General features: G+C 44.4%; 1 protein-coding gene across 11 annotated transcripts in view; it reads left to right on the forward strand.

The window, feature by feature from the left end:
* LOC140429759 (nuclear factor 1 B-type-like) overlaps nt 1–25909 on the forward strand; it is a 967235-nt gene that overhangs the window by 668970 nt on the left and 272356 nt on the right. For 9 of the 11 annotated variants that reach the window (XM_072517155.1, XM_072517147.1, XM_072517157.1 and 6 more), the window contains exon 3: nt 24175–24228. The exons of the other annotated variants lie outside the window; for them this stretch is intronic. In XM_072517155.1, the coding sequence (XP_072373256.1) occupies nt 24175–24228 (54 nt within the window). The remainder of the gene's footprint in view (nt 1–24174; nt 24229–25909) is intronic. 11 annotated transcript variants of the gene reach the window in all.

The raw sequence follows: 25909 nt of genomic DNA on the forward strand, positions 1-25909 counted from the left end.
ACATTTGGAGTTTAGTGTTCAATTCTGGTCGCCACACTACCAGAAGGATATGGAGGCTTTAGAGAGGGTGCAGAAGAGATTTACCAGGATGTTGCCTGGTATGGAGGGCATAAGCTATGAGGAGCGTTTGAATAAACTCGGTTTGTTCTCACTGGAACGAAGGAAGTTGAGGGGCGACCTGATAGAGGTATACAAAATTATGAGGGGCATAGACAGAGTGGATAGTCAGAGGCTTTTCCCCAGGGTAGAGGGGTCAATTACTAGGGGGCATAGGTTTAAGGTGAGAGGGGCAAGGTTTAGAGTAGATGTACGAGGCAAGTTTTTTACGCAGAGGGTAGTGGGTGCCTGGAACTCACTACCGGAGGAGGTAGTGGAAGCAGGGACGATAGAGACATTTAAGGGGCATCTTGACAAATATATGAATAGGATGGGAATAGAAGGATACGGACCCAGGAAGTGTAGAAGATTGTAGTTTAGTCGGGCAGTATGGTCGGCATGGGCTTGGAGGGCCGAAGGGCCTGTTCCTGTGCTGTACATTTCTTTGTTCTTTGTTCTATGTTGTCATCAAAAACTGACCTAGCTCATATGTCAAGGCATTGTTTAGTAAAAGTAAGCTAATAATTGTTTCTCTGTGCATTACTTACAACAATTTTATTAATCTGCTGAAAAATTAGTAAGCTTGGCTGAAAGCTGAGACAGCCATTAGGGTGCTGAAACAACTGTGCCCCAAGGAGAACATTGCTTGATTGACAGCTCCTGTTCGCTGATCCCTTGTAAATTTCACAATGTTTATTTACACAGGATAAAGAGGTTCCAAGTGCTTACCATTTCTGCTAATGATATTTTAAAGGGTCTTGATGGGTGACAAGTTTAGTGCGCTGTAGTAAAAACAATTTTTCTGAATTACTTTTGTAAAAGCTTTTTTACATCCTATTGTCACCATAGGGTTCACTGGTTCTTTAGAGTGTATAGTGGACAAATGGACATGGATGTGCCATAGCTTGGCATGGAGGCTATATGGGGCCATGAGTGTGGGTGGAGGGGCAGAGCTTGGCATGGAGGTACTGATGGACCATGGAGAAGTGGGTGGAGGGCATGAGTTGGCATGATTGGGGCATCGGGAGTGTTCAGAGGTGAGGGCTAGAGGGCCTTAATGATTTTATTATAATTGGGACAAACTTCCACATCTGGGTCCCGCTTTCAATTCAGAAGCTAATTCATACATACCTTGAGGAACTTGAGTACAAAGCTGCAATCTGAAATAAAATTTCTAGACCTATTTTGTGAACAGCTGCTTTTTGAGGAATGGAGGCATGGCAATATGGTTAGAGAAGTGGCCAAATATTTGCTTGAAAGGTGTTCCCTTCTGAACAATGAGTGGTCATGCATTTGTGGTCTGATATTAGTTTTGAGCCACTGTGCATGTACATAGTGCCAAAATGAGTAATATTACATGTGCACCCACTACAAGTCTCTCTCCAGCCATCTGTTCATTTATATGGTGTACTTAGAATAGTTCACTTGCATCGCACATTTGAACTTTCTTTAACTGCCTGTTATTAGACACATCAGGGAATGTTACTCTGCGACTGAATAGATCTGTAATTAACAAAAGCGGATGTATGTTGGGAGGAGTGTCAAACCTGAGCGGTATACCAAACACAAGTTGTTTTTCCCCCAGAAAGTGTCAAGGGAAATTAACACTGTGTATTAGTAAAATAAGGAAGGTATTATTCTTCACAAGAATGTGATGAAATGTACAGTAATAGCAACATCCGTTCTGTTAATTTGAGATTAAAGCTCTGTTGAATTAGATGAACACCCAGCCATTTAGCCAAAAGGCTTTGTTTGTTATTTATTTATTCATTTGTGTATTTTACAAATGATTGAGAGACATAAGCTGTAAATTGTATTTGTATGCAAATTTCAAAAATATACAGTGGAGTGTTTAAATAGGAGATTGCTTTCAGTAAATTCTAACCTTTTATCTGACTGAATAATTAAATATGTTATGTATATTTAAAGTCCTTGATAAAACTAGAAAACTGGTCACTTCAATTTTAATTGAATGGAATCCACTGGAAGTATTTTAACCCTTGGAAATGAGTGGTTCTATGGACAGCATGGTGCCGCAGTGGTTAGCATTGCTGCTTCACGGCGCTGGGGTCCCAGGTTTGATCCCGGCGCTGGGTCACTTTCTGTGTGGAGTTTGCACATTCTCCCCGTGTTTGTGTCGGTTTCACCCACACAACCCAAAGATATGCAGAGTAGGTGGATTGGCCATGCTAAATTGCCCCTTAAATGGAAAAAAGTGAATTGGGTACTCTAAATTTATAGAACAAAAAGAAATGGGTGGTTCTTAACAGTGCTTCCCTTCCTGACATGTAGTAGTAATAGGAATATCTACAAGAGATAGATTGCTGTGATTCAAGAAAGCAGCTAACCAACATCTTCTCAGGGTCAATAGGGATGGGCAACATTGATACATAGAAGATAAGAGCAAGAGGAGGCCTTTTGGCCCTTCGAGCCTGCTCCGCCATTCATCACGTTCATGGCTGATCATCCAACTTAATAGCCTAATCCTGCTTTCTCCCCATAGTCTTTGATCCCATTCTCCCCAAGTGCTATATCCAGCCGCCTCTTGAATATATTCAAGGTTTTAGCATCAACTACTTCCTATGGTAATGAATTCCACAGGCTCACCACTCTTTGTGTGAACACAGTGATGTGTTGCTGCAATTATACAGGGCCTTGGTGAGGCCACACTTGGAGTATTGTGTGCAGTTCTGGTCTCTTTCTCTGAGGAAGGATGTCATTGCTCTCGAGTGAGTGCAGCAAAAGTATACCAGACTGATTCCAGGGATGGCGGGACTGTCATATGAGGAGAGATTGACAGTCTCTTATGTTTGTCCAAAAGAGTTTATGCTGAATCCTCAGACTGTGACCCCTGGTTCTGGACACAACTATCATTGGTAACATCTTCCCTGCATCTACCCTGTCCAGTCCCGTTAAAATTTTATAAGTCTCTATGAGATCCCCCCTCATTCTTCTGAACTCCAGCGAGAACAATCCCAACCTAGTCAATCTCTCCTCATATGACAGTCCCGCCATCCCTGGAATCAGTCTGGTATACTTTTGCTGCACTCACTCGAGAGCAATGACATCCTTCCTCAGAGAAGGAGCCAGAACTGCACACAATACTCCAAGTGTGGCCTCACCAAGGCCCTGTATAATTGCAGCAACACATCACTGCTCCTGTACTCGAAACCTCTCGCAATGAAAGCCAACATACCATTAGCCTTCTATACCACCTGCTGAACCTGCATGCTTACTTTCAGCGACTGGTGCACAAGGGAACCCAGGTCCCGCTGCACCCTCCCCTCTCCCAATTTACAACCATTCAGGTAGTAATGTGCCTTACTGTTTTTACTTCCAAAGTGAATAACCGCAGTTATCCAAATTATACTGCATCTGCCATTGATTTGCCAACTCACCCAACCTGCCCAGATCATGCTGTAGGATCCCTGCATCCTCGTCACAATTCACCCTCCCACGAACTTTGAGATGTTACATTTTGTTCCCTCATCCAAATCATTGATATATTTTGTGAACAGCTGGGGTCCCAACACTGATCCCTGTGGTACCCCACTAGTTACTGCCTGCCAATTTGAAAAGGACCCATTAATCCCGACTCTTTGTTTCCTCTCTGCCAAACAGTTTTCTATCCACCTCAACACATTTCCCCCAATCCCATGCGCTTTAATTTTGCACAATAATCTCTTATGCGGGACTTTGTCAAATGCCTTCTGAAAGTCCAAATATACCACATCGACTTGCTCCCCCTTGTCAACTGTACTGGTTACATCTTCAAAGAATTCCATCAGATTTGTCAAGCATGATTTTCCCTTCATAAATCTATGCTGACTCTGACTGATCCCGCCACTGCTTTCTAAATGTTCCTCTATAAAGTCCTTGATAATGGATTCAAGTATTTTCCCCACTACCGATGTTAGGCTTACTGGTCTATAATTCCCCGCTTTCTCTCTACCTCCCTTTTTGAATATTGGAGTGACGTGAGCTACCCTGCAGGGACAGTTCCAGAGTCTATAGAATCCCGGAAGATGACCACCAATGCGTCCACTATTTCCAGAGCCACCTCCTTAAGCACGCTAGGATGCAGATTCTCAGGCCCTGGGGGTTTATCCGCCTTCAATCCCATCAATTTTCCTCACACCATTTCTCTACTAATGTTGATCTCCCTCAGTTCTTCCCTCTCATTAAACCTTTCATTTTCCAGCATTTCTGGTATCTGATTTGTGTCCTCTTTTGTGAAGACAGAACCAAAGTATGTATTCAATTGCTCAGCCTATTCTTTGTCCCTTATTATGCATTCCCCTGTTTCTGTCTGTAGGGGGCCTACATTTCTCTTTACCAATCTCTTTCTCTTCACATCTCTCTTTAAACTCTTAGTGTCAGTCTTTATGTTCCCTGCAAGCTTCCTTTCGTACTATACTTTCCCCTTCTTAATCAATCCCTTCGTCCTTCTTTGCTGAATTCTAAACTACTCCCAATCCTCAGACCTATTATTTTTCTTGGCCAATCTGTATGCTTCTTCCTTGGATCAGATACTATTTCTAATTTCCTTTGTAAGCTATGGATTGGCCCTCTTACCCCCTTTGCTTTTGTGCCAGACAGGAATAAACAGTTGCTGTAGTTCCTCCATGCGTTCCTTGAATGTTTGCCATTGTCTATCCACTGTCATCCCTTTAAGTAACTCTCCCCAATCTATCACGGCCAACTCATGCCTCATACCTTCATAGTTCCCTTTATTAAGATTCAGCACCCTAGTCTCCGAATCAACGACTTCACTCTCTATCTTGATAACAAATTCTATCATGTTATGGCTGCTCATCCCCAAGGGGTCTCGTACAGCCAGATTGGTAATGATTCCCTTCTTATTACACAGTGCCCAGTCTAAGATGGCCTGCTTTCTAGTTGGTTTCTCCACATATTGGTCAAGAAAACCATCCCGTATACACTCCAGGAATTCCTCCTCTATGTCAAATGCTGGCAAGAACACTCAGATGCATGAATAAATGCAAAGGGGTCAGAAACCTGACCCCAAATAGCCTCCAGTCTGCCCATCTCTGGTTTTAATGGAATGGGAATGGGGGAGTGACAGGGTGAAAAAGCAACCCTTCCAGGAGGTGGTGTGGCAATTAAAATATTAGAATGAAGCTGTGTACCTCATAATTTTTTTAAAAAATGTTTTTATTCTCCATTTTCACATTTTCCTTCAAAATTTACACCCCACCAACAGGCAGCAAATGGTAACAAGTACAAAGTCAATACCCTTAACATCAACAACGATCCCATCTTCCCACCACTCCACCCAACTGTCAATATATGCATCCAATAAAACAAACCCTCCCACGGTGGAAAGAAAAACAAAGGCGAAAAAGAGAAAGGAGTCCGGAATCGCCTATGGCCACCATTAACCTATAGAGCACCCCCCCCCCCCCCACGACAACACTCGATGCCATCCAACCTCCAAAAGAGTCCCGTAAATGACACCCAAGAGTTGTAACCCCTCCCTCCCAAACTCCTCCCCTCCACCTCCTCCTCCAAACCTCGGTTCCTTCCCCCCAACTTTCCACGTCGGCTAGACCCCTCGGACTCTGTTCTGTCAGGCTCCGATAGCCGCAGCCCCTCCCCCCACCTCATCCCCGTTCACTGGCCAGCTTAAACCGGCCAGCGTGGAGGCCCCCGCCCGGGTCTCTTTCCCCCTTCCCCGGCCCCAGGAAAAACCCAGAAGTCCCCTTTAGCACACAAACCCCGCATACACACCCACACCCCAAAGAACCCTCATTCCGACTGAAAGTCGCATTTCTTCCCTTGTCCAAATATAGACCACGTTGGCTCCTATAGCCCATACACCAGCACACAGTGAAACAGAAAAGAAAAAATACAGTCATGAGGCTACATCGGTACATGACCATTTCTCAATTCTGCCACAGTCCTTCTGCCTTCGCAAACTCCTCCGCTGCTTCCGCCATCCCAAAATAAAAGTCCTTGAACTTGTAGGTCACCCTCAGCTTCGCTGGATATACAATGCCGCACTGCACCCTGCTGACGTACAGTGCCCTTTTCACCTGGTTGAAGGTAGCCCGCCTCCTCGCCAGTTCCACCGTAAAGTCCTGGTATACAGCTCCAGCCAACTGCACCACCCGCTTCTGCTTGGCCCAGCACAGGACCTTCTCCTTTACACTGTACCTACGGAAGCACGGAGTCACTACTCTTGGCGGCTCACTCGCCTTTTGTACAGGCCTCCACGACCGATGTGCCCGATCCAGCTCATATCGGGAGGGATCCTCCCCCTCCCCCAATAGGTTCGCCAATATCATGGCAAAATACTCAGTCGGCCTCGGTCCTTCCACTCCCTCAGGCAGCCTCACAATCCTCAAATTCTGTCGCCTGGATCTGTTTTCCAGGTCCTCCATTTTGCCTCGCAGATCCTTGTTGATCTCTATCACCTTCCGCATCTCCTTCCCCATCGAGGTAAGTTGACACTGCGCTGCAGTAATGTCTCTTCCACTTTCTTCAGCGCCCCACCTTGCTCCCACACCTCCGCCACTGCGCTCGCCACCACCGTCCTCACCGGGGTAATCGCCTCCTCCACCAGCACTTTCAAAACCGCCCCCATCTCCTTCCTCGTTACCTCCATATGTTTTGTAAACTACCTTTCGAATTGCATGGCCATCACCTTAGTTATTACTTCAGCCTTAAGCAATGCGGCCTCCCCTGGTGCTCCAGCCTTCATTTTCTTTACTGACCCCGCGGTGACCTTTCCACTCCCCGAAGGACTTTCAGCTGCTTTTTTCACGGCCGTTTCTTTGCTGGTCTTCGACATTTCCCTTCTCTGTGCTGTCTGCCGACTTTTACTGCCTTCGCTGGCCCTAGGACTGGGCGTTAACCCCCGACAATGCCGTTCCCGAACGGGAGCCCTCCAACGCGTGACTGCCTCTCGCCCGTCATCACCGGAAGTCGTGTATCTCATAATTAACCACCATTTAAAATCTAACCTTGGCCACACGCGTCCCCAGAACCTCAGGAACGCACTAACACAAGGAAGGAGAACGGAGGCAAGCACCTTTCCCAGTTTACCTGTGTCACCAAATCCTGATGACTAGGCATGCATCCCACCCCTCTCTCCAACTCACCTCACCCATCAACCTTTCGGATCTCCCCAGGCCACCTGAATTCCTTCTGACCTACCCCAACAAGGCCCACGATCTCCCCTCCGATCTTCGGCACTCCAGCCTTTGCTTGTGCAGATCTATCCCGAACCTGGATCCTGATCATTCCTCTGGCCTCTTGTCTCCCACCATCCTGGCCCCACTGACCCTCCAATCTTTCTGTTCCCTGTCTCCATCTTTTCCATTCCCTGCTGTGGCCCAACATACCCGCCCGCCAGCCAGCTTCACAAATAGGCATTAAAAGAATATGTTAATTAGTCCTTCCATTAAAATTAGCAAGTCCTTCAAGAAAACCATTCCTACAAATTTCCCGAAGCAATTCCCCCCCCACCCAAAATATAGCCTCCCCACCTCTGACTAAAACTTCCAACCCTCCGATGATGATTCATTCCATGTAGTATTTCTAAAAATTCTATTATGGGACGTCGGCATCGCTGGCTAGACCAGCATTTTGATTTTTGCTCTCTCACCCTTTCCGCACCCTGATGGTGCATAGGTCAGACTTTTATCTGTTTCTGTAGCGAATTATTCCTGGAACAGATCGCTAATCTGTCACCATAGCTTGAGGGGCATTACACCACATCAAGCATAGCCACACTCTCTCACACACACGCAAACTAAGGGGCAATTTAGCTTAGCCAACCTGCATAACCTGCACATCTATGGACTGTGGGAGGAAACTGGAACATCTGGAGAAAACCTGTGCAGACATGGGGAGAAAGTGCAAACTCTGCACAGACAGACCCCAGGTCAGAATCGAACCCGGGACCCTGGCGCTGTGAGACAGCAGTGCTAGCCACTGCGCCATTGTGCCACCTCAGCATTTTTATTGCCCTGGAGAAGGTGGTGACGAGGCACTTTCTTGGACTGTTGCAGTCCATCTGATGTAGGTACACCCTCAGTGGTCTTTTGGAAGGAGTTTGCAGGATTGGGTGTGTGACTTGGAGGAGAACGTTCAGGTAGTGCTGTTTCCAGGAATCTGCTGTCCTTGTCCTTCTAGATGGTTGAGGACATGGGGCATTGATTCTTATGGAAATAGCATAAATACCCTGCTTTATATAGGAACATAGCAAATCTATGACCGAGAATCTGTGCTGTCAAAATACAGCAATCCAGCCTAATCTTACTTTTGATCTCCTGGTACATAGCTTTGAAGGTTACAGACTTAAATGTCCTAATATTTTTTTTAAATGGGATGATTGTTCCTGTATCTACCACTCATTCAGGCAGTGAGCTTCAAACCCCAACCATATTCTGAGTGAAAAGTTTTCTCTTTGACTCCTCTTTAATCTTTCTGCCACTTATTTGAAATCTCTGCTACCTAGTTATTTACCCCTCTACAAAACGTAAACTGGTCCTTCCAATCTACTTAATCTATGTCCGTCATAATTTTGTACATCTCAATTAAATCTCTTCTCAACCTCCTCTCTGTTGAAGGGAACAAATCCAGCTTTCCCAATCTTCCCTCGGAGATAAAATTCTCCATTTCTTCCAACAACGCTAAATATTTTCTCTACCCTCGTTATTGTGATTACAATAATGTGGTAATTTGAAATGTACAATTATCTAGCTGTGTTTTATACAGTTTCAGAATAACCTCGCAAACATTATATTCTGTACCTTAGCTAATAAAGGAGAGTACCCAAAATGCCTTCCTGACCACCTTATCTATTTGTCTAGCTACATTCATGGATCTGTGAATCTGCACGCCAAGATCTCTGTTCATCAACAGTTAATACTACCCAGGGAGTTGGTCATGTAGTAGCAATGCAGTAGGCCCAGGCTAATATTCTGGGAACATGGGTTCAAATCCCACTATGGCAGCTGGTGGAGTATCAATTCAATGAATACATCTCAGATATAGTGACAATTATCATTCATTGTTGAATAAAGCCATTTGGTTCATCAATGTCAGATAGGGAAGGAAATCTGCCATCCTTACCTGGTCTGGCCTACTTGTGACTCCAGGCCCACAGCAATGTGTTTGATTGTGAACCATCTTCTAAAATGGCCTGGTGAGCCACTCAGTTCAAGGACAGGTAGGGATGGGCAAATCCAGTGGTGCCCAGATCCCATGAATGAATAAAAAAGCTATTTATTTTGATTCCCTTGGTTGTCCTTCCCAAATGTCTTACCTCGCATTTGTTTGGATTGAATTTGATTTGCCACTTGTCTGCCCACCTGATCAGCCAATTGACATCTTCCTGCACTGACAGCCTACAGCTTTCTTCCTCACTCTAAAAGACAGGCAGCTTTTGTGTCATCGGCAAAATTCTTCATTATGCCTACATTTAAGTCAAAATCATTAATACATATATACCATGAAACTTTGTACTGAGCCTTCTGAAACCTCACTGAAGAAAGCTCAAAGAACACTGTCAGCTATTACCCTTTTACATCCAGCTGCTAAGCCAATTTTGAATCCAGTTTGCCACTTGTTCTTAGAATCATAAAACCGCTACAGTGGAGAAAGAGGCCATTCGGCCCAGTGTGTCTGCACCAACTCTCTGAAAGATTACCATACTTAGGCCCACTCCCTCGTCCTATCCCCATAACCTCATCAAACGTGCGCACCTTTGGACAATAAGGAGCAATTTAGCATGGCCAATCCACCTAACCTGCACACCTTTGGACTGTATGAGGAAACCGGAGCATCCGGTGGAAACCCACACAGGCCCGGGAGAAAGTGCAAACTCCACACGGACAGTCACCCAAGTCCCTGGCGCTGTAAGGCAGCAGTGGTAACCACTGTGCCACCGTGCCACCCTTCAAATCCATGGACTCTTAACTTTATGACCAGTCTGCCATGTGGGACTTTGTCAAAATCCATGTACATCAAACCACAATACTCATCAGCCCTCCTTGTCATCTCCTCAAAAAATTAATTAATGTTAGTCAGAAAGAACCTTTCCATAACAAATCCATGGTAACTGTCCTTAACTAATCTGTGCCTTTCTAAATGATGATGTTTGCTGTCCTTCAGAATTTTTTCCATCCCGGCCCTGGGTTATTGTCCATGTGGAATTTGCACATTCTCCCCATGTCTGCGTGGGTTTCACCCCCACAACCCAAAGATGTGCGGGCCATGCTAAATTGCCCCTTAATTGGAAAAAAATAAAAATAATTGGGTGCTCTAAATTTAAAAAAAAGAATTTGTTCCAATAATTTGCCCACCACTGAGGTTAAACCATCAGGTCTACAATCATTCAGTCTGCCATTTTCTCACATTTTGAACAATGGTACAATGTGATCATTCCTCCAATGATCCCCTCCCCCCGCACGAAAACCGGCGCCGGAGAATACAGCAGTCGGCGGCAGGGCGGGATACACGCCGCCCCCCCCCGGGGATTCTCCAACTCGGCGGGTGGTCAGAGAATCCCGCCCATATCTGCTCTAATCTGCTTCCCCTGAGGTTCACGCTCTTGGCTTACAAAAATTCCACTTCAGTGGCGTCAGCAGATGATTTAAATTTCAAGAGCACATGCAGCAAAACGCTAAAAGTGAAGAAAAGTTGAGCCCTTCGCCAATTGTATCACCACTGACTAAGCAGCATTTCATGGGAGATGGTGATAATGCCGTTGGACTTGTAAATCCAGAGACCCAGACTCACGCTCTGGGGCATTAATTTGAATGCCACCATGACGGCTGGTGGAATTTGAAGTCAGCTAATAAATCTGGAATTGAAAGCTAGGCTCAGCAATGGTGACTATGAAACTATCATTCATTGTCACAAAAACCCACCTGGTTCACTAATGTCCTTTTGGGAAGGGAAATCTGCCATCCTTAGCCAGGCTGGCCTACATGTGACTCCAGATCCACAGCCTCTTAACTGCCCTCTGAAATATCCTAGCAAGCTATCAGTTCTAGCGTAATTAGAAGTGGGAAATAGATGCTGCAATGCCCACATTCCATGAAAGAATGAAGAGAAAAAAATTTGCCACCATGATTGCCGCCATGGATGAATTCAGCCAAGATCAGAGCTTGAATGTGGGGCCATTTTGGTCTGTGGGTTTCGATTACACACTTGATAAACTTGCTGAACTGTAGAGAGCTATAAAAAACCAGGAACATTCTGTATTCTGTACTTGTTGCACTGAAAAATGACACGCCTAGGCTAAGCTTTCAAAGTGAAGTAAAGAAGTAAATTGTAGTTTTAAAAGATTTGTTATCTGAGACTCACTTTAGTGGGATATTGTTTACCAAGTCACTTGAGTTTTAAGTGATCTTGACTGATTGGATAATCTGATTCTCTCATTTTCTCTGATAAATGATTGGGATGACATCTATAAAAAATGTGTTTTTTTTTAAATGGTAGATGTTTACTTCTATTATCCTGTAGATGGTCATGGAAAGGACGTTTATGGTGCAGTTAGAATAAGTGGCAGCCTTTGCCCCAAGTTATGAACAGAACTATTGAAAGCTAGATATCAACAATTTATATTTTATGAATATATTTATGTTGCTCTCCTCTTGTCAGGGAGTGCTTCAGAGCATATTTGCTTTGTTTGGCCCCTTGTTCCGCACTGTAACCAATCACTGTTTGTCGATGTACCATTTGTCAATGTTCACTGTTGATTATTCTTTTGTCTACTATGTACGTACTGTGTACGTTCCCTCGGCTGTGGAAAAATACTTTTCACTGTACTTCGATACATGTGACAATAAATCAAATCAATCAATCAATTAATCAATATGAAGTGGAATGATTGAGACCAACTTGGAAAATAAGGTGTGGTGGTGAAAAGAAGGTTGGGAGGAAGAGATCAAACTTTTGAGAACTTTATGAAGGGAGAATGGTGACAAGCAAAAACTGTACAGGCAGATTCCAGACAGCAGGGACAGAGTTGATGAAACAATGGCCTGTATTGGTGGAGGATAGAGAACAGGGAACTGTTAAAAATTGGAAGTCAGATGAGTAGACAGTAAGGACAGACCCATAGAATAATATTTGTTGGGGGAAAGCTCTGATATATTCTGAGGATGTGCAGGAAGAGATTAGGGTCACATTTCTAAATGCTGCCCTGATCTCTCGACCCCCCTCGGACACACCCTCAGTGGAATTTTTTCCTGACCCAAAAAGATATACAAGTGACACAGCAGGACATTGTTCTATATTAAACTTTACTGATGACATTTCCATAGTCACGACACCAATGCGGTTTATAAGGGCAAATTGTGCTCTTGCATCCCACGAGGAGCGCAGAGTAAAAACAAAGCATGTATGTCAGCACACTGTTAATGAATTCTTAGTTTTATGGCACTTTCATGAAAAATTTGGAGAACTACAGTCCATCCTGTTGAGCAAGGCTGTATATGAAGAGCATAACTTCACTAAATTTACCCTGTCGTGCTCTGTGGAGTAATTCATCATGATGACTATCATTATGCTTTCAACCATTAGTCCCATTTGATGGCACATGTTTGTCTGATATTTCTTCTAATAGTTAATCAATGCTGTATAACAATTTGAGCTTGATGGGATTCTGTCGCTATATCCACCAGTCCAGGAGAGATCTGTTTCCCTAATCTCTTGATGCACTCGAAACCGGCTAGTTTTGTGCTGATGTCTACTAGTTCTGCTGTCACAGATAAATAATAAGTTATTATCCAATTTATCCATGCCTTCAAGCATTTTAAAGATCTTAATGAATTGGCCTGTGCCCTCCTTTTAATTATTTTTCATTTTGTCGTGGCAAAGCACAAGATGGTCTTTCTTTATATTGTGAATAAATCCATCCACTTTTCTCCTGACATCTCAATGAGTGATTGTTTGATTGCCCTATAACTTTGTGCGGTGCATTTACTGTTAATATGAGCATGTCACTCAGATCTGACACTGCAATTATCTTATTGGGACAGTGGAGCTGCTATTTCAAATTTAGATGTCCAAATTAACTTACTTGCCATTTTAACTTTTTGGAGACTACAATCATTTAAACCAACATGTTTATTTAAAAATGTCACTTCTATGAATGCATATAGGTATTTTTTTGTACATATCTCTACAATGCACGCATGCACACATTTATATCTGGCATCATGGCAGAAATATTTCAGTTCAAATAGTTGTGCATTGTGTTCAACAGAAATGAAAACTGAAATGTAAGCTGCTGACATCACTGCAGATATTCAGACTTGGCTAACTGTGTGTTAGGTGGAGGAAGTCTGCAAAATTAGATGTTTATATTGACACAGCTGTAATGTTCAACATCCTGGTCTTAGTGTTTTGTAATTATGATATTTCTGGCAAATTTATCTTTATAAAATTTGTTGCTAGTGCCAAGAGAGTTTTGGCACTCTCAGATCTTTTGGCAGGCACACTGTACGTGTGCTTAGCGTAGGTCATATCTAAAATGGCTGCCAAGCCTTTTTCTTGAAATGTCGACAGCCTGCATACAGTGTGGAACAGCAGCCAAGATTGGTTTTAAGCAATTCATTGTTCTTAATGAGGCACAAAAAGGCTAGGAAAGCAGGAATTGGCAAGGCAGGATAATTTTCAACATCCGTGAAAGTCTCAACAAAACTGATAGTGGGAAGAAAAGGACACCTCCTTGAGAATATACAACAAAGAGTCTCTGAGAGAAGCTTTCATTTCTTCCTGATAACTGTTATCAATGTTTGGATAAGAATAATGAAAATATTTTTAGAAAAATTGTAGAGCCATTGTCACCTTTAAGTGATTAAATATATGCAACGCTGATTGGCTGTTGCGGGGAGTGATTTGCCTCAGGTGCAGTCACTGTGACTAGAAGGAGCTCTCAGTGAGGATAGACTGCGGGGACAAGTTGAGGCAAGTATCCCGCAGAGGGCGGCAGAGCGGCGACGCTGGTTGGCTGTTGCGGGGAGTGAATTGGGGAAAGCTGCTGGCGGGTGAGTTTCTAGAACTAATGGGCGGAATTCTCCCCCCCCCCCCCCCCACGCCGGGTGGAAGAATCGCCGGGGCACCGCGCGAGTCCCGCCATGCCGCCCTGGCACCCGCATGCGATTCTCCCCCCCCCCCCCCCCAAACCAGCGCGGTGAGAATCACGGCTGGCCGCTCGGAGAATCGTCGTTTGTAACGAGCGTGCGGCGATTCTCCGGCCCAAATGGGCCAAACGGCCTGCCCAACACGACAGATTCCCACCGGCGCTGTCCACACCTGGTTGCTGCCGGCGGGAACAGCGCGGGAACGCTGGGGGGGGGGGGCAGCCTGTGGGGAGGGGAGGGGGGTTCCTGCACCGGGGGAGGGCTCAAAAGGGATCTGGCCCGCGATCGGTGCCCACCGATCGGCGGGCCAGCCTCTCTGAAGGAGGACCTCCTTTCCTCCGCCGCCCCGCAAGATCCATCCGACATCTTCTTGCGGGGCGGCCGCGGGGAGGACGGCAACCGCGCATGCGCATGTTGGCGCCGGTCAAACTGCGCGTGTGCGGATGATGTAAATTACACGGCGCTGCTCTTAGCCCCCTGGGGACGGGAGAATAGGGGGCTGGGAGCGGCCTCCGACGCCGGAGTGAAACATTCCGGTTTTCACTCCGGCGCCGGGACTTAGTCTCCCGATGGGAGAATTGCGCCCAATATATTTCAGGCAGTGGCTAAACCCGAGACAACTTAATCCAGGATAGTCAGCACGGATTTGTGAGGGGTAAGTCTTACCTCATAAGTTTGATTGTATTCTCTGATGAGGTAACTGAGTACACAGATGAAGGTAAAGCAGTTGATGTCGTATACATGGATTTTAGTAAGGCGTTTGATAAGGTGCCCCATTGTCGGCTCATGCAGAAAGTAAGGAGGTATGGCTTAGAGGGAAATTTGGCCGATTGGATCAGTAACTGGCTATCACATAGAAGATAGAGGGTAGATGGTAAATTTTCATCCTGGAGCCCAGTCACCAGCGGTGTACCACAGGGATCAGTGCTAGGTCCTCTGCTATTTGTGATTTTTATCAATGACTGGATGATGGAGTTGGAGGTTGGGTTAGTACATTTGCTGATGAGACCAAGAATGGTGGTAGTGGATAATGGGAGGGCTGTTGTAGGCTGCAAAGAGATATTACAAAGAACAAAGAACAAAGAAATGTACAGCACAGGAACAGGCCCTTCGGCCCTCCAAGCCCGTGCCGACCATACTGCCCGACTAAACTACAATCTTCTACACTTCCTGGGTCCGTATCCTTCTATTCCCATCCTATTCATATATTTGTCAAGATGCCCCTTAAATGTCCCTATCGTCCCTGCCTCCACTACCTCCTCCGGTAGTGAGTTCCAGGCACCCACTACCCTCTGCGTAAAAAACTTGCCTCATATTGATAGGATGCAGAGCTGGGCTGAAAAGTGGCAGATGAAGTTTAACCCTGATAAGTGTGAGGTGATTCATTTTGGTAGAACAAATGTGAATGCCGATTACAGGGTTAACGGCAGGGTTCTGAAAAATGTGGAGGAGCAGAGAGATCTCGGAGTTCATGTCCATAGATCTCTGAAAGTTGCCACCCAAGTGGATAGAGCCGTGAAGAAAGCCTATAGTGTGTTAGCATCTATTAACAGGGGGATTGAGTTTAAGAGCCGTGAGGTTATGCTGCAACTGTACAAGACCTTGGTTAGACCACATTTGGAGTATTGTGTGCAGTTCTGGTCACATCATTGTAGGAAGGATGTGGAAGCATTGAAAAGAGTGCCAAGGAGATTTACCAAGATGCTGCCTGGATTGGAGGGTAGGTCTTATGAGGAAAGGTTAAGGGAGCTAGGGCTTTTCTCTTTGGAGCGAAGGAGGATGAGAGGTGTATAAGATGATGAGAGGGATAGATAGAGTGGACGTTCAGCTACTTTTTTTTCAGGTGGATGTAGCTGTTACAAGGGGGCATAACTATAAGGTTCATGGTGGAAGATATAGGAGGGATGTTAGAGGTAGGTTCTTTACTAGAGAGTGGTTGGGGTATAGAATGCACTCCTAGCTATGGTCGTGGAGTTGGACACTTTAGGAACTTTCAAGCGATTATTGGATAGGCACATGGAGTGCACTAGAATGATTGGGAGTAGGTTGATTTGATCTTAGTTTCAGACTAGTTCGGCACAACATCGTGGGCCGAAAGGCCTGTACTGTGCTGTACAGTTCTATGTTCATATGGATCAGTGAAAATGCTACAATAGTGTTAAGAACATGGGAGTGAACCTGATAGTGATGCATGGAATCAGCTCCAATTTTAATTGTGCAATGTTAGTACTGATAGCAATGATTGATTGGAGTAAAATGCATTATCAGTGATCCATGTGCTAACTTTCATTCATAAACAATAAGAAATCGTAGAAATATTCCATTGTTCCCTTGGTAGGATCACAGTTACAGGTGTCTCTTTCTTCCAGTGGGCGAATTCAGCCATACTCTGATTAGTTGAACTGGTGTTAAAATTACCTCAGTTTTTTCAGTGTGTAACATAAACACGAAGCCAGGAGTGTTGGCCAAAAGGTTGGTCAGAAAGTGGGGTTTCACAAGGGTCTTAAAGAGTGAGTGGATGTTGTTGAGGCCGTGGGTAGTAGATAGGGTGCTTCCGTCACTAATGGTGGGCATAGGGAAAGAAAGTTGCTCTGAAGGCCAGGATTCCATTGTTATGCGGCTGAAGATGGTTACAAAGATGGGGAAAGACAAAGCCATAATGGGAGTTAAGCATGAAGATAATAATTTTAAATTGTAGCCATTGAGGGACCAGGTGCTAATGTAGCTCAGCAAGGACAGGGGTGGCAGGTGAACAGATATGGGTCTTACTGGGGTGAATGGCAATTACTATGATTTGGGAAATGGGGCAGACAGCTAAATCACTTCAGTGCTCAAGGTCCTAAAGCCACATGCTGCCCACAGTTCCAGTGTCTCATCATTTTCATCTTTTGCCCTCAACAATCAGGTGTGCCTGCTTTTACACTGAAAACTTTATTTTATTCAAACGTGGCCTTCTTTGGCTTAATTTTAAGTCACATTAATATGACGGACAAGAAAGAAACAATCACGAGAATGGCTAACACAGCTTTCCCTTTGTAGGGATCCGGAGCTTGTATTTATTAACATCCTACACGTGACTCCAGTAAAATCCCTGTGGTGTTCAAAGAAGTTATAAATAAAGTGCCTTCCTTGAAAACCTAGATTTGTATTCATGAACACATCTGTAGCACTTGCAGCTAACAGCTGCTGCTATTACAGTCCTGTGTTCCTAAGTTATTTGGTGCAGTGTTCAGTCTGAGTTGCACTGCTGCTGTTGAGCTTAAAAACATCTGGTGAAGTTATGAATAGTTACTCGAGTCCATTTGGTGACCTTCTTGATCTGCAGTACTGCAGCTTTAAAATGCCCATGATGCGCTGATTTCAGCTTTAACACCGTGTTCCATCACATATCGAGATGTTCTGTCCACAATGACCTTACACTTGAGAATGTGCAAATTCAAGCTCATTTTATTCAAATCTCCAACCATCCTTTTCGGGAAAATAAGCTAATGCAGAAATGGCATGAAAGTCGTATTAGTATTCTCTCCACACTGGCATTGGCTTCTCCCTTTGTAGCAAGTTTATTCCATCAGGCGATACTGCTTATACTGAATGCAGGTTTTATTAAATTATATAAATTAAGCTTGAGAATATCCGCGGTTAATTAATTTACTTTCATTTCTATTTTAATAACTTTACAGTGTGTGCATGCGTGTGACGGAGAGCCTGCTATACATGAATGCCCTGCCAAACAATGCTGTGCTTACATAATGCAGGGATAGGGTTTTCCCACTGTTTCTGGTTTGGCAACAGAGTCAATTCAGCCAGCCTGAAGGCTATGTGCCAAGAAGAGACATGGTCAGCAGCGTGCTTCCTGTCAACTGCTTTATTCCCTTTGTCTTCTTCTTGGCCTCGCAGTGCTTGATAGTTATCGAATGGCCGCTTTGCCAGAGAACTGCATGGATGGAAGGATGATTCACCTAAACTAAAGATTTATGTTTCAGTAGAGATCCTTTTGTGAGAACATATTTGTAAGTATGCAGGATATTTCAGACAGTATAATCAGGTTTCTTTGAAAAATTTGTTGCCCTAGCTAGTCATGATTGCTGGGAACATTTGTGCACTGACTGTTTTGATCGCCGTAAGACTGCCTGATAACAGCCTCCTCAACGTCTGTTGTTGTCCACTATGAGCATGCCTTCGTCCATCTCCTGACCAATTTTCAACTTTGTGCTGTATACACATGTGAATTTTACAGAACGGTAGTGGAGGTTTCTTGTATTCGTTACTTTGCCAGACAAATTTATCATGTTAAGTGGCCGCCAACACAAAATAAGATGAAAATTAATAGTGTTGGTGGAGTGGGGGTCGGACGGGGGTGTTGAGGTAGCAGAGGACCTTTGAAACAAATCCTACAAAGATGAGATTCAACATGAGAATAAGCGGACACACTGTGAGGAACAGTAAGGATAGAAAATGCTTATAAAATGTTGCAAAATTTGTTCGAAGGGATTGGAAGATGGGCCTACCATACACTAGCCATTGGACTAAACTTGGAAACTTTCTCAACCTTGTAAATCAAGAAAGGTGTAGTATTTGTACCATAGCTATTATATTACATATTAATCCCAGTTCCTATCATAAATATCTACATTGCAGCACTTTTGCATTCTGAAAGTCCAATATCAGAATTACAGCAACCAAGTAGAGAGCCCCATCACCTCAGAAAATGCTAGTCCCAAGAAACAGAATGATATCTGACCATGAAATAAAATGATAAAACATGGAACCTGAGAAAGAGTAACGAGGTTAGGTAAGTGCATTTATTGTACGTCCCTTAGTTGAATTATTCACAAAAATATCAAATGTAAAGGGAACAGCAATTTATACGAATGAGAAGAGAGTGCTGATTGATTGGCAAGTGAACTCTGATTGGTAGAGGTGTTGCCATGAAGAATGCACAAGTTGATGGTGACTGACAGTTAACTGCTAATCATTTTTTGAAATATAAACCAGGCAGATTGACTCTGATTGGTCATAGCATTTCCCTGAGGAGTGAAACAGCAAATGGCGGTCACTTACTTTGTTTAGCTGAAACAGGTGCAATGTGTGTACATGCTTTTCCTGCCTGCGCAAAACAAGGACTTGTGCATTAACATATGTAGCTTCCAATACACACAAATATGCTACACTATGAGCTCAAATGATCATTTAAATTGGTTGTCAGCATAATTCTCAGTGCACCAATGATTATTTGTTCCTGATGTATTGCAGCATTCAGAATCCGTTGAGATTTTACTTCCTATTTTATAAAATGCCATATCCAGCTTAATCAGAAGAACATCGTAAGATAAATGCAGATAAGGCAGGCCAGTTGGTCCATCTTTGCTTTTCCTCTGATGTTTTCATTGCATCATCAATTGGACCTGGAGCTATTCAAAGGTGTCTGTTGTCATCACACTTACTGCTGCAAATATTGATCACTCTACATCAAGTGCTTAACATTTTTGAAACTGGGCTTTCAGTCATAAATACCTGTCCACATCATCCTATTTTTATGTATTACCTTGTAATAGTGCTCCAGATTTACCTTTGGAAACGCATTTGATATTTTAAATACCTCTAGAATGTTGCCAGTCAGTTACTCATCTGTCAGTGCATAAAAGAAGGTTTAGTTTAAGTCTTACTTTATAATTCTGGAATCTGCATCTACTTGGTCTGTATAGTCAGGTTCCTATGAAACAGTATACTTTCTGAGTCTCTTGGGAAAAGTCACCCATAATAGCTTTGACATTATTTTAGTTCAGAATCAGATGCAGCCAACTATGGTTATAATTAATTAGTTAAGCAGCAATGCAATAAACTTCATCATTAAGATGTTTACTGCCAAGATTTCTAGCATATTATATCACTCTGCATTAACATGTTTCAAATAAAGAAAAAAATATTCATTTATATAGTGCCTTCCATGTGCCCAGGACATTCTAAGGATCCCACACCGCACAAACTACTTTTGAAGCACAGTCTCCATTAGATTGGAGGCAAACATGTCACCCATTGCCTTATTTTAGGTGTTTAATAGGCTGAGAGAAGTTACAGAAGTTGCTACTTTTTGAATTTGCAGTCATTTGATTAAGGTATGCAGAATGACTAATTATGCTTGAGCTCAGGTTTAGGGTGGAGATGCTGCTCAGTGATGCATGAATAAACAAGTATTTCACGGCTCATTGATAGAAACCACAAGTTACAAATACCCTACCACAACAGTATCATCACAAGTCAGCACAGGACTAGATTTTTTCTAAAGCTAATTGAGTAGATTTTAATCATAGAATCATAGAAGTTTACAGCATGGAAACAGGCCCTTCGGCCCAACCAGTCCATGCCGCCCAGTTTTTTACCATTAAGCTAGTCCCAGTTGCCCGCACTTGGCCCATAACCCTCTATACCCATCTTACCCATGTAACCATCTAAATGCTTTTTGAAAGACACAATTGTACCCGCTTCTACTACTACCTCTGGCAGCCCATTCCAGACACTCACTACCCTCTGAGTGAAGAAATTGCCCCTCTGGGCCCTTCTGAATCTCTCCCCTCTCACCTTAAACCTATGCCCTCTAGTTTTAGACTCCCCTACCTTTGGGAAAAGATGTTGACTATCTACCTTATCTATGCCCCTCATTATTTTATAGACCTCTATAAGATCACCCCTAAGCCTCCTACGCTCCAGGGAAAAAAGTCCCAGTCTATCCAGCCTCTCCTTATAACTCAAACCATCAAGTCCCGGCAACATCCTAGTAAATCTTTTCTGCACTCTTTCTAGTTTAATAATATCCTTTCTATAATAGGGTGACCAGAACTGCACACAGTATTCCAAGTGTGGCCGTACCAATGTCTTGTACAACTTCAACAAGACGTCCCAACTCCTATATTCAATGTTCTGACCAATGAAACCAAGCATGCCGAATGCCTTCTTCACCACCCTGTCCACCTGCGACTCCACCTTCAAGGAGCTATGAACCTGTACTCCTAGATCTCTTTGTTCTATAACTCTCCCCAACGCCATACCATTAACTGAGTAGGTCCTGGCCTGATTCGATCTGCCAAAATGCATCACCTCACATTTATCTAAATTAAACTCCATCTGCCATTCGTCGGCCCACTGGCCTAATTGATCAAGATCCCGTTGCAATCCTAGATAACCTTCTTCACTATCCACTGTGCCACCAATCTTGGTGTCATCTGCAAACTTACTAACCATGCCTCCTAAATTCTCATCCAAATCATTAATATAAATCACAAATAACAGTGGACCCAGCACCGATCCCTGAGGCACACCACTGGTCACAGGCCTCCAGTTTGAAAAACAACCCTCTACAACCACCCTCTGCCTTCTGTCGTCCAGCCAATTTTGAATCCAATTGGCAACCTCACCCTGGATCCCGTGAGCTTTAACCTTCTGCAACAACCTACCATGCGGTACCTTGTCAAAGGCTTTGCTAAAGTCCATGTAGACAACGTCTACTGCACTACCCTCATCTACCTTCTTGGTCACTCCCTCAAAAAACTCAATCAAATTTGTGAGACATGATTTACCACGCACAAAGCCATGCTGACTGCCCCGAATCAGTCCTTGCCTCTCTAAATGCTTGTAGATCCTGTCTCTCAGAATACCTTCTAGCAACTTACCTACTACAGACGTTAGGCTCACCGGTCTGTAGTTCCCAGGCTTTTCCCTGCTGCCCTTCTTAAACAAGGGCACAACATTCGCCACTCTCCAATCTTCAGGCACCTCACCTGTGGCTGCCGATGATTCAAATATCTCGGTTAGGGGACCCGCAATTTCCTCCCTAGCCTCCCACAACATCCTGGGATACATTTCATCAGGTCCCGGGGATTTATCTACCTTGATGCGCTTTAAGACTTCCAGCACCTCCTCCTCTGTAATATGCACACTTCTCAAGACATCACTATTTATTTCCCTTAGTTTCCTAACATCCATGCCTTTCTCCACCGTGAATACCGATGAGAAATATTCATTCAGGATCTCACCCAACTCTTGTGGCTCTGCACATAAATGCCCTTGTTGATCCTTAAGAGGCCCTACTCTGTCCCTAGTTACTCTTTTCCCCTTTATGTATCTGTAGAATCTCTTTGGATTCTCCCTTGCATTATTTGCCAAAGCAATTTCATGTCCCCTTTTTGCCCTCCTGATTTCCCTCTTAACTCTATTAATGTCAGTAGTATTATGAATTAGAAGGCAGTTGGTCCATTGGATGTTTAGGATTGTCCGCAATCAATGTTAGATGTTGGTTAGTGTCAGAATATGTCAAAGTATGCAGGTGTATAGATAGATGGAAATAAATAACAAATTTATAAGGACTTTTCAATCTGAAAATTCCCCTCGCCTAATTTCATTGGTTGTTGATTGAGCTGAGCGTGTTTATGAGCAGCAATTAGACATCCTGGCTTTAAGCGGACAGACCAAACCCCTCGCTCCCACCCCCCCAGCCTGGGCTGCTTCAATGGGAAATCACATTGACAAGCGGCGGGAGTAGAAACTCCCGCCATCAGCGAGCGACCTGGCGTCTCCCGCTGCCGGGAAACATGCCCAATATTTCAACCCGCCATCTTTTGTCTATGGCAATGAATGGTTTCTGAAGAAATTATCTCAGCTGACCACACGCTGTTCAGATTTCTAACAGTTGACTGTTTAAAACCACTACCTGCTCAATTTTCGTTGGGAAGACTTTTTTTTAAAGAATGTAACAGATGTTTATTTAGCTTTTATTCCCTGCTTTATCTATTTTTGATTATACCTGTGATTGTTTTCCTGTATTTTCCTTTGTCACTGCGACCTTGTTTATTTACTTCATCCATTTTCTACAATCATCCGCTTGTTTCTTTATATAATTCGTAATTTCAGTTGTACATGTTCCATCATTCTTTTTTTCTTCCTCGCTGCATTTTGCATCTGTCAGGCGAAGCAGAGAATTAGACAGTGGAGTGTTCGAGAATTGTGCCCATGGCAAGAAACCGTGTGTAACTTTGCATCCCCACTTGGGCATATCTTAAAAGAAACAGACAAATACATCTCTGTTTCAATCTGAATGTTTTAAACAAACATGATTGACAATCAGCTTGGCATTGTTCAATCCACAATGTGGTACAGTCTGTTTAAGATGTGAAGAGTGAAGTACTTTGCCATGCCATTACAAGACCGTAAATGAACACTGTATTCTTTACCCCGAAGAAATAGGAGGCTTTCCAGTTGCAAGTGCAAGGAAAGCAGGATCAGATTTATTTTTCAAATATTGTTCTGTGCATTCTTGTTGTCTTTTGGACCCCTGATGTTGGTAGTGATCACACTTTAAGCTTAGAAAGATGTTTATTATTTGCCATGCTGCCTCGTACAAAAGAAGGGCCAGATTGAACTGGTTCTGTTAGACTTCACGTGACACTCTAGTGCTGCTGTGAAAAGTAGCTCTCTGGAACAAGAACAAATAAATATTAAATCCTGGCTTATTAGTTCCTAGCCTTTGATAGATATTTACAGATAATGCATCAAGATATAACATTGAGCATTCAGAAAAAAGTGTCCATTTGTAAAAGTTTCCCTTTTTAAAAATTAAATTTCATTTTCATATCCAATGCCACTTTACATGTCAATGATTATGCCCCTCCCATTTAACAACATGATCCAAACTTCACCAGTCGCTTGTTAACGTCACATTTTGTTTTATAAGCTTGGTAGAATGTTCAAATGCATTTTTCTTTTGCATAATTAACTACACATCAACCCAGTTAGAGATTGCGTTTTGTAATCCCTGTTTGATTTAATAGGCAGTGTTGCCAGCATCTGGAGACAGATCTGTCTTGGATGAGTTAGTAAACTATTTAAATTGCTTTGAAATCTAGTTACTTAAATTTTAAACATTTATTTTACATTCTTTCCTTTTCTTTTTTTTTGCCAGATTCAGGTCATGCAGACAGCCCCAGTCACAGCGAGTCTACAAAAAATACTCCAGGTATGTGAATCACTGAAAGCTGAGGAAAGATTTTAAATTTTCATTTGAAATGTAAGAATTCGGCATAGTACACTTCCAGAGTGCAGTGCGACCCTCTCCTTCGTTCCCCATATTGACACTATCTCATATTCCGACTTGTGCTGTGCAATTTGTGCACTTTCTCCTGTTGTGAGATTATCGGTTTCACTGCCTGAAGACAGCGCTGGAGTAGATTTCAATAAAAACAAGCTGGAATTTTATATTAGTGGACTGTATTTCCCCCTTTACATGGTGTCAGCACGGAAGCGGTTACGTTTCTGTGAGCTCAGGCTCTGCTCGTCTTTTAATCCTTTGTTTTATCCAAGTGCACATTTCATAGTTTTCTTTTTGGGGGATATATGTCCCTGGATGACACTGATTGGAGTTTTGCAATGAAGATTATCACTGAGGTGTGGAGAATGGGACGCCATCCCTTTAATCAGATGCAAATAGATTCAAAAGGCCCATTTGCATCCTCCCGTCTGTGCAGGACGTGTAACTCGCTGCTGCCTCGAGTGGGATTCGGAGCATCGGAATGGGATAAAAGCCTGGGGCGTCATTCTCCGACCCCCCAGCGGGTCGGAGAATGGCCGTTGGCCGCCGTGAATCCCGCCCCCACCGGTTGCCGAGTCTCCGGCACCGGATATTCGGCGGGGGCGGGAATCGGGCCGCGCCGGTTGGCGGGCCCACCCCGCTGGATTCTCTGGCCCGGATGGGCCCAAGTCCCGCCGATAAATTACCTGTCCCGCCAGCGTGGATTAAACCACCTTTTGAACGGCGGGACAAGGCGGCGTGGGCGGGCTTCGGGGTCCTGGGGGGGGGCGCGGGGCGATCTGGCCCTGGTGGGTGCCCCCACGGTGGCCTGGCCCGCGATCGGGGCCCACCGATCCGCGGGCGGGCCTGTGCCGTGGGGGCACTCTTTCCCTTCCGCCTCCGCCACGGTCTCCACCATGGCGGAGGCGGAAGAGACTCCCTCCACTGCGCATGCGCGGGAAACTGTCAGCGGCCGCTGACGCTCCCGCGCATGCGCCGCCCCGAGAAGACATTTCCGCGCCAGCTGGCGGGGCAACAAAGGCCGTTTCCGCCAGCTGGCGGGGCGGAAATTCCTCCGGCGTCGGCCTAGCCCCTCAATGTTGGGGCTCGGCCCCCAAAGATGCGGAGCATTCCGCACATTTAGGGCGGCGCGATGCCCGTCTGATTGGCACCGTTTTGGGTGCCAGTCGGCGGACATCGCGCCGTTTCAGGAGAATTTCGCCCAAGGTGTGTCAAACCCATTTTTTACCCGCCTTTCAATTCTCCGCTGCATCGGGAACCTCTCCCTGGTTCAGCAGAGAATCCATCCCATTGAGTTGATTTTGTGAAATGTGGGGCAGGATTCTCTGTTCCATCACGCTGGTGGGATACTCTAGTCGTGCTGCAGTGAACCGAGATATGGCTCAACGCCAAATTCTCTGTTCTCACTGGCAACTGTTGCAAAGCGGACTCACAACGGAGAATCCCGGCGGTGGCCTGTGCACAGTTATACTCCTTTTTTTTATCATGTGCTGTAATCCTTGTGATTATGGAAAGGGAGGGCTTTTGGGACACCACGTACCTCAAATGATGAAGAACAATACAGCACAGGAATGGACGTTTCGGCCCTCCAAGCCTGTACCGGTCATGA

This window comes from Scyliorhinus torazame, chromosome 9, assembly GCF_047496885.1.
Source record: "Scyliorhinus torazame isolate Kashiwa2021f chromosome 9, sScyTor2.1, whole genome shotgun sequence".
Taxonomy (NCBI): Eukaryota; Metazoa; Chordata; class Chondrichthyes; order Carcharhiniformes; family Scyliorhinidae; genus Scyliorhinus; species Scyliorhinus torazame.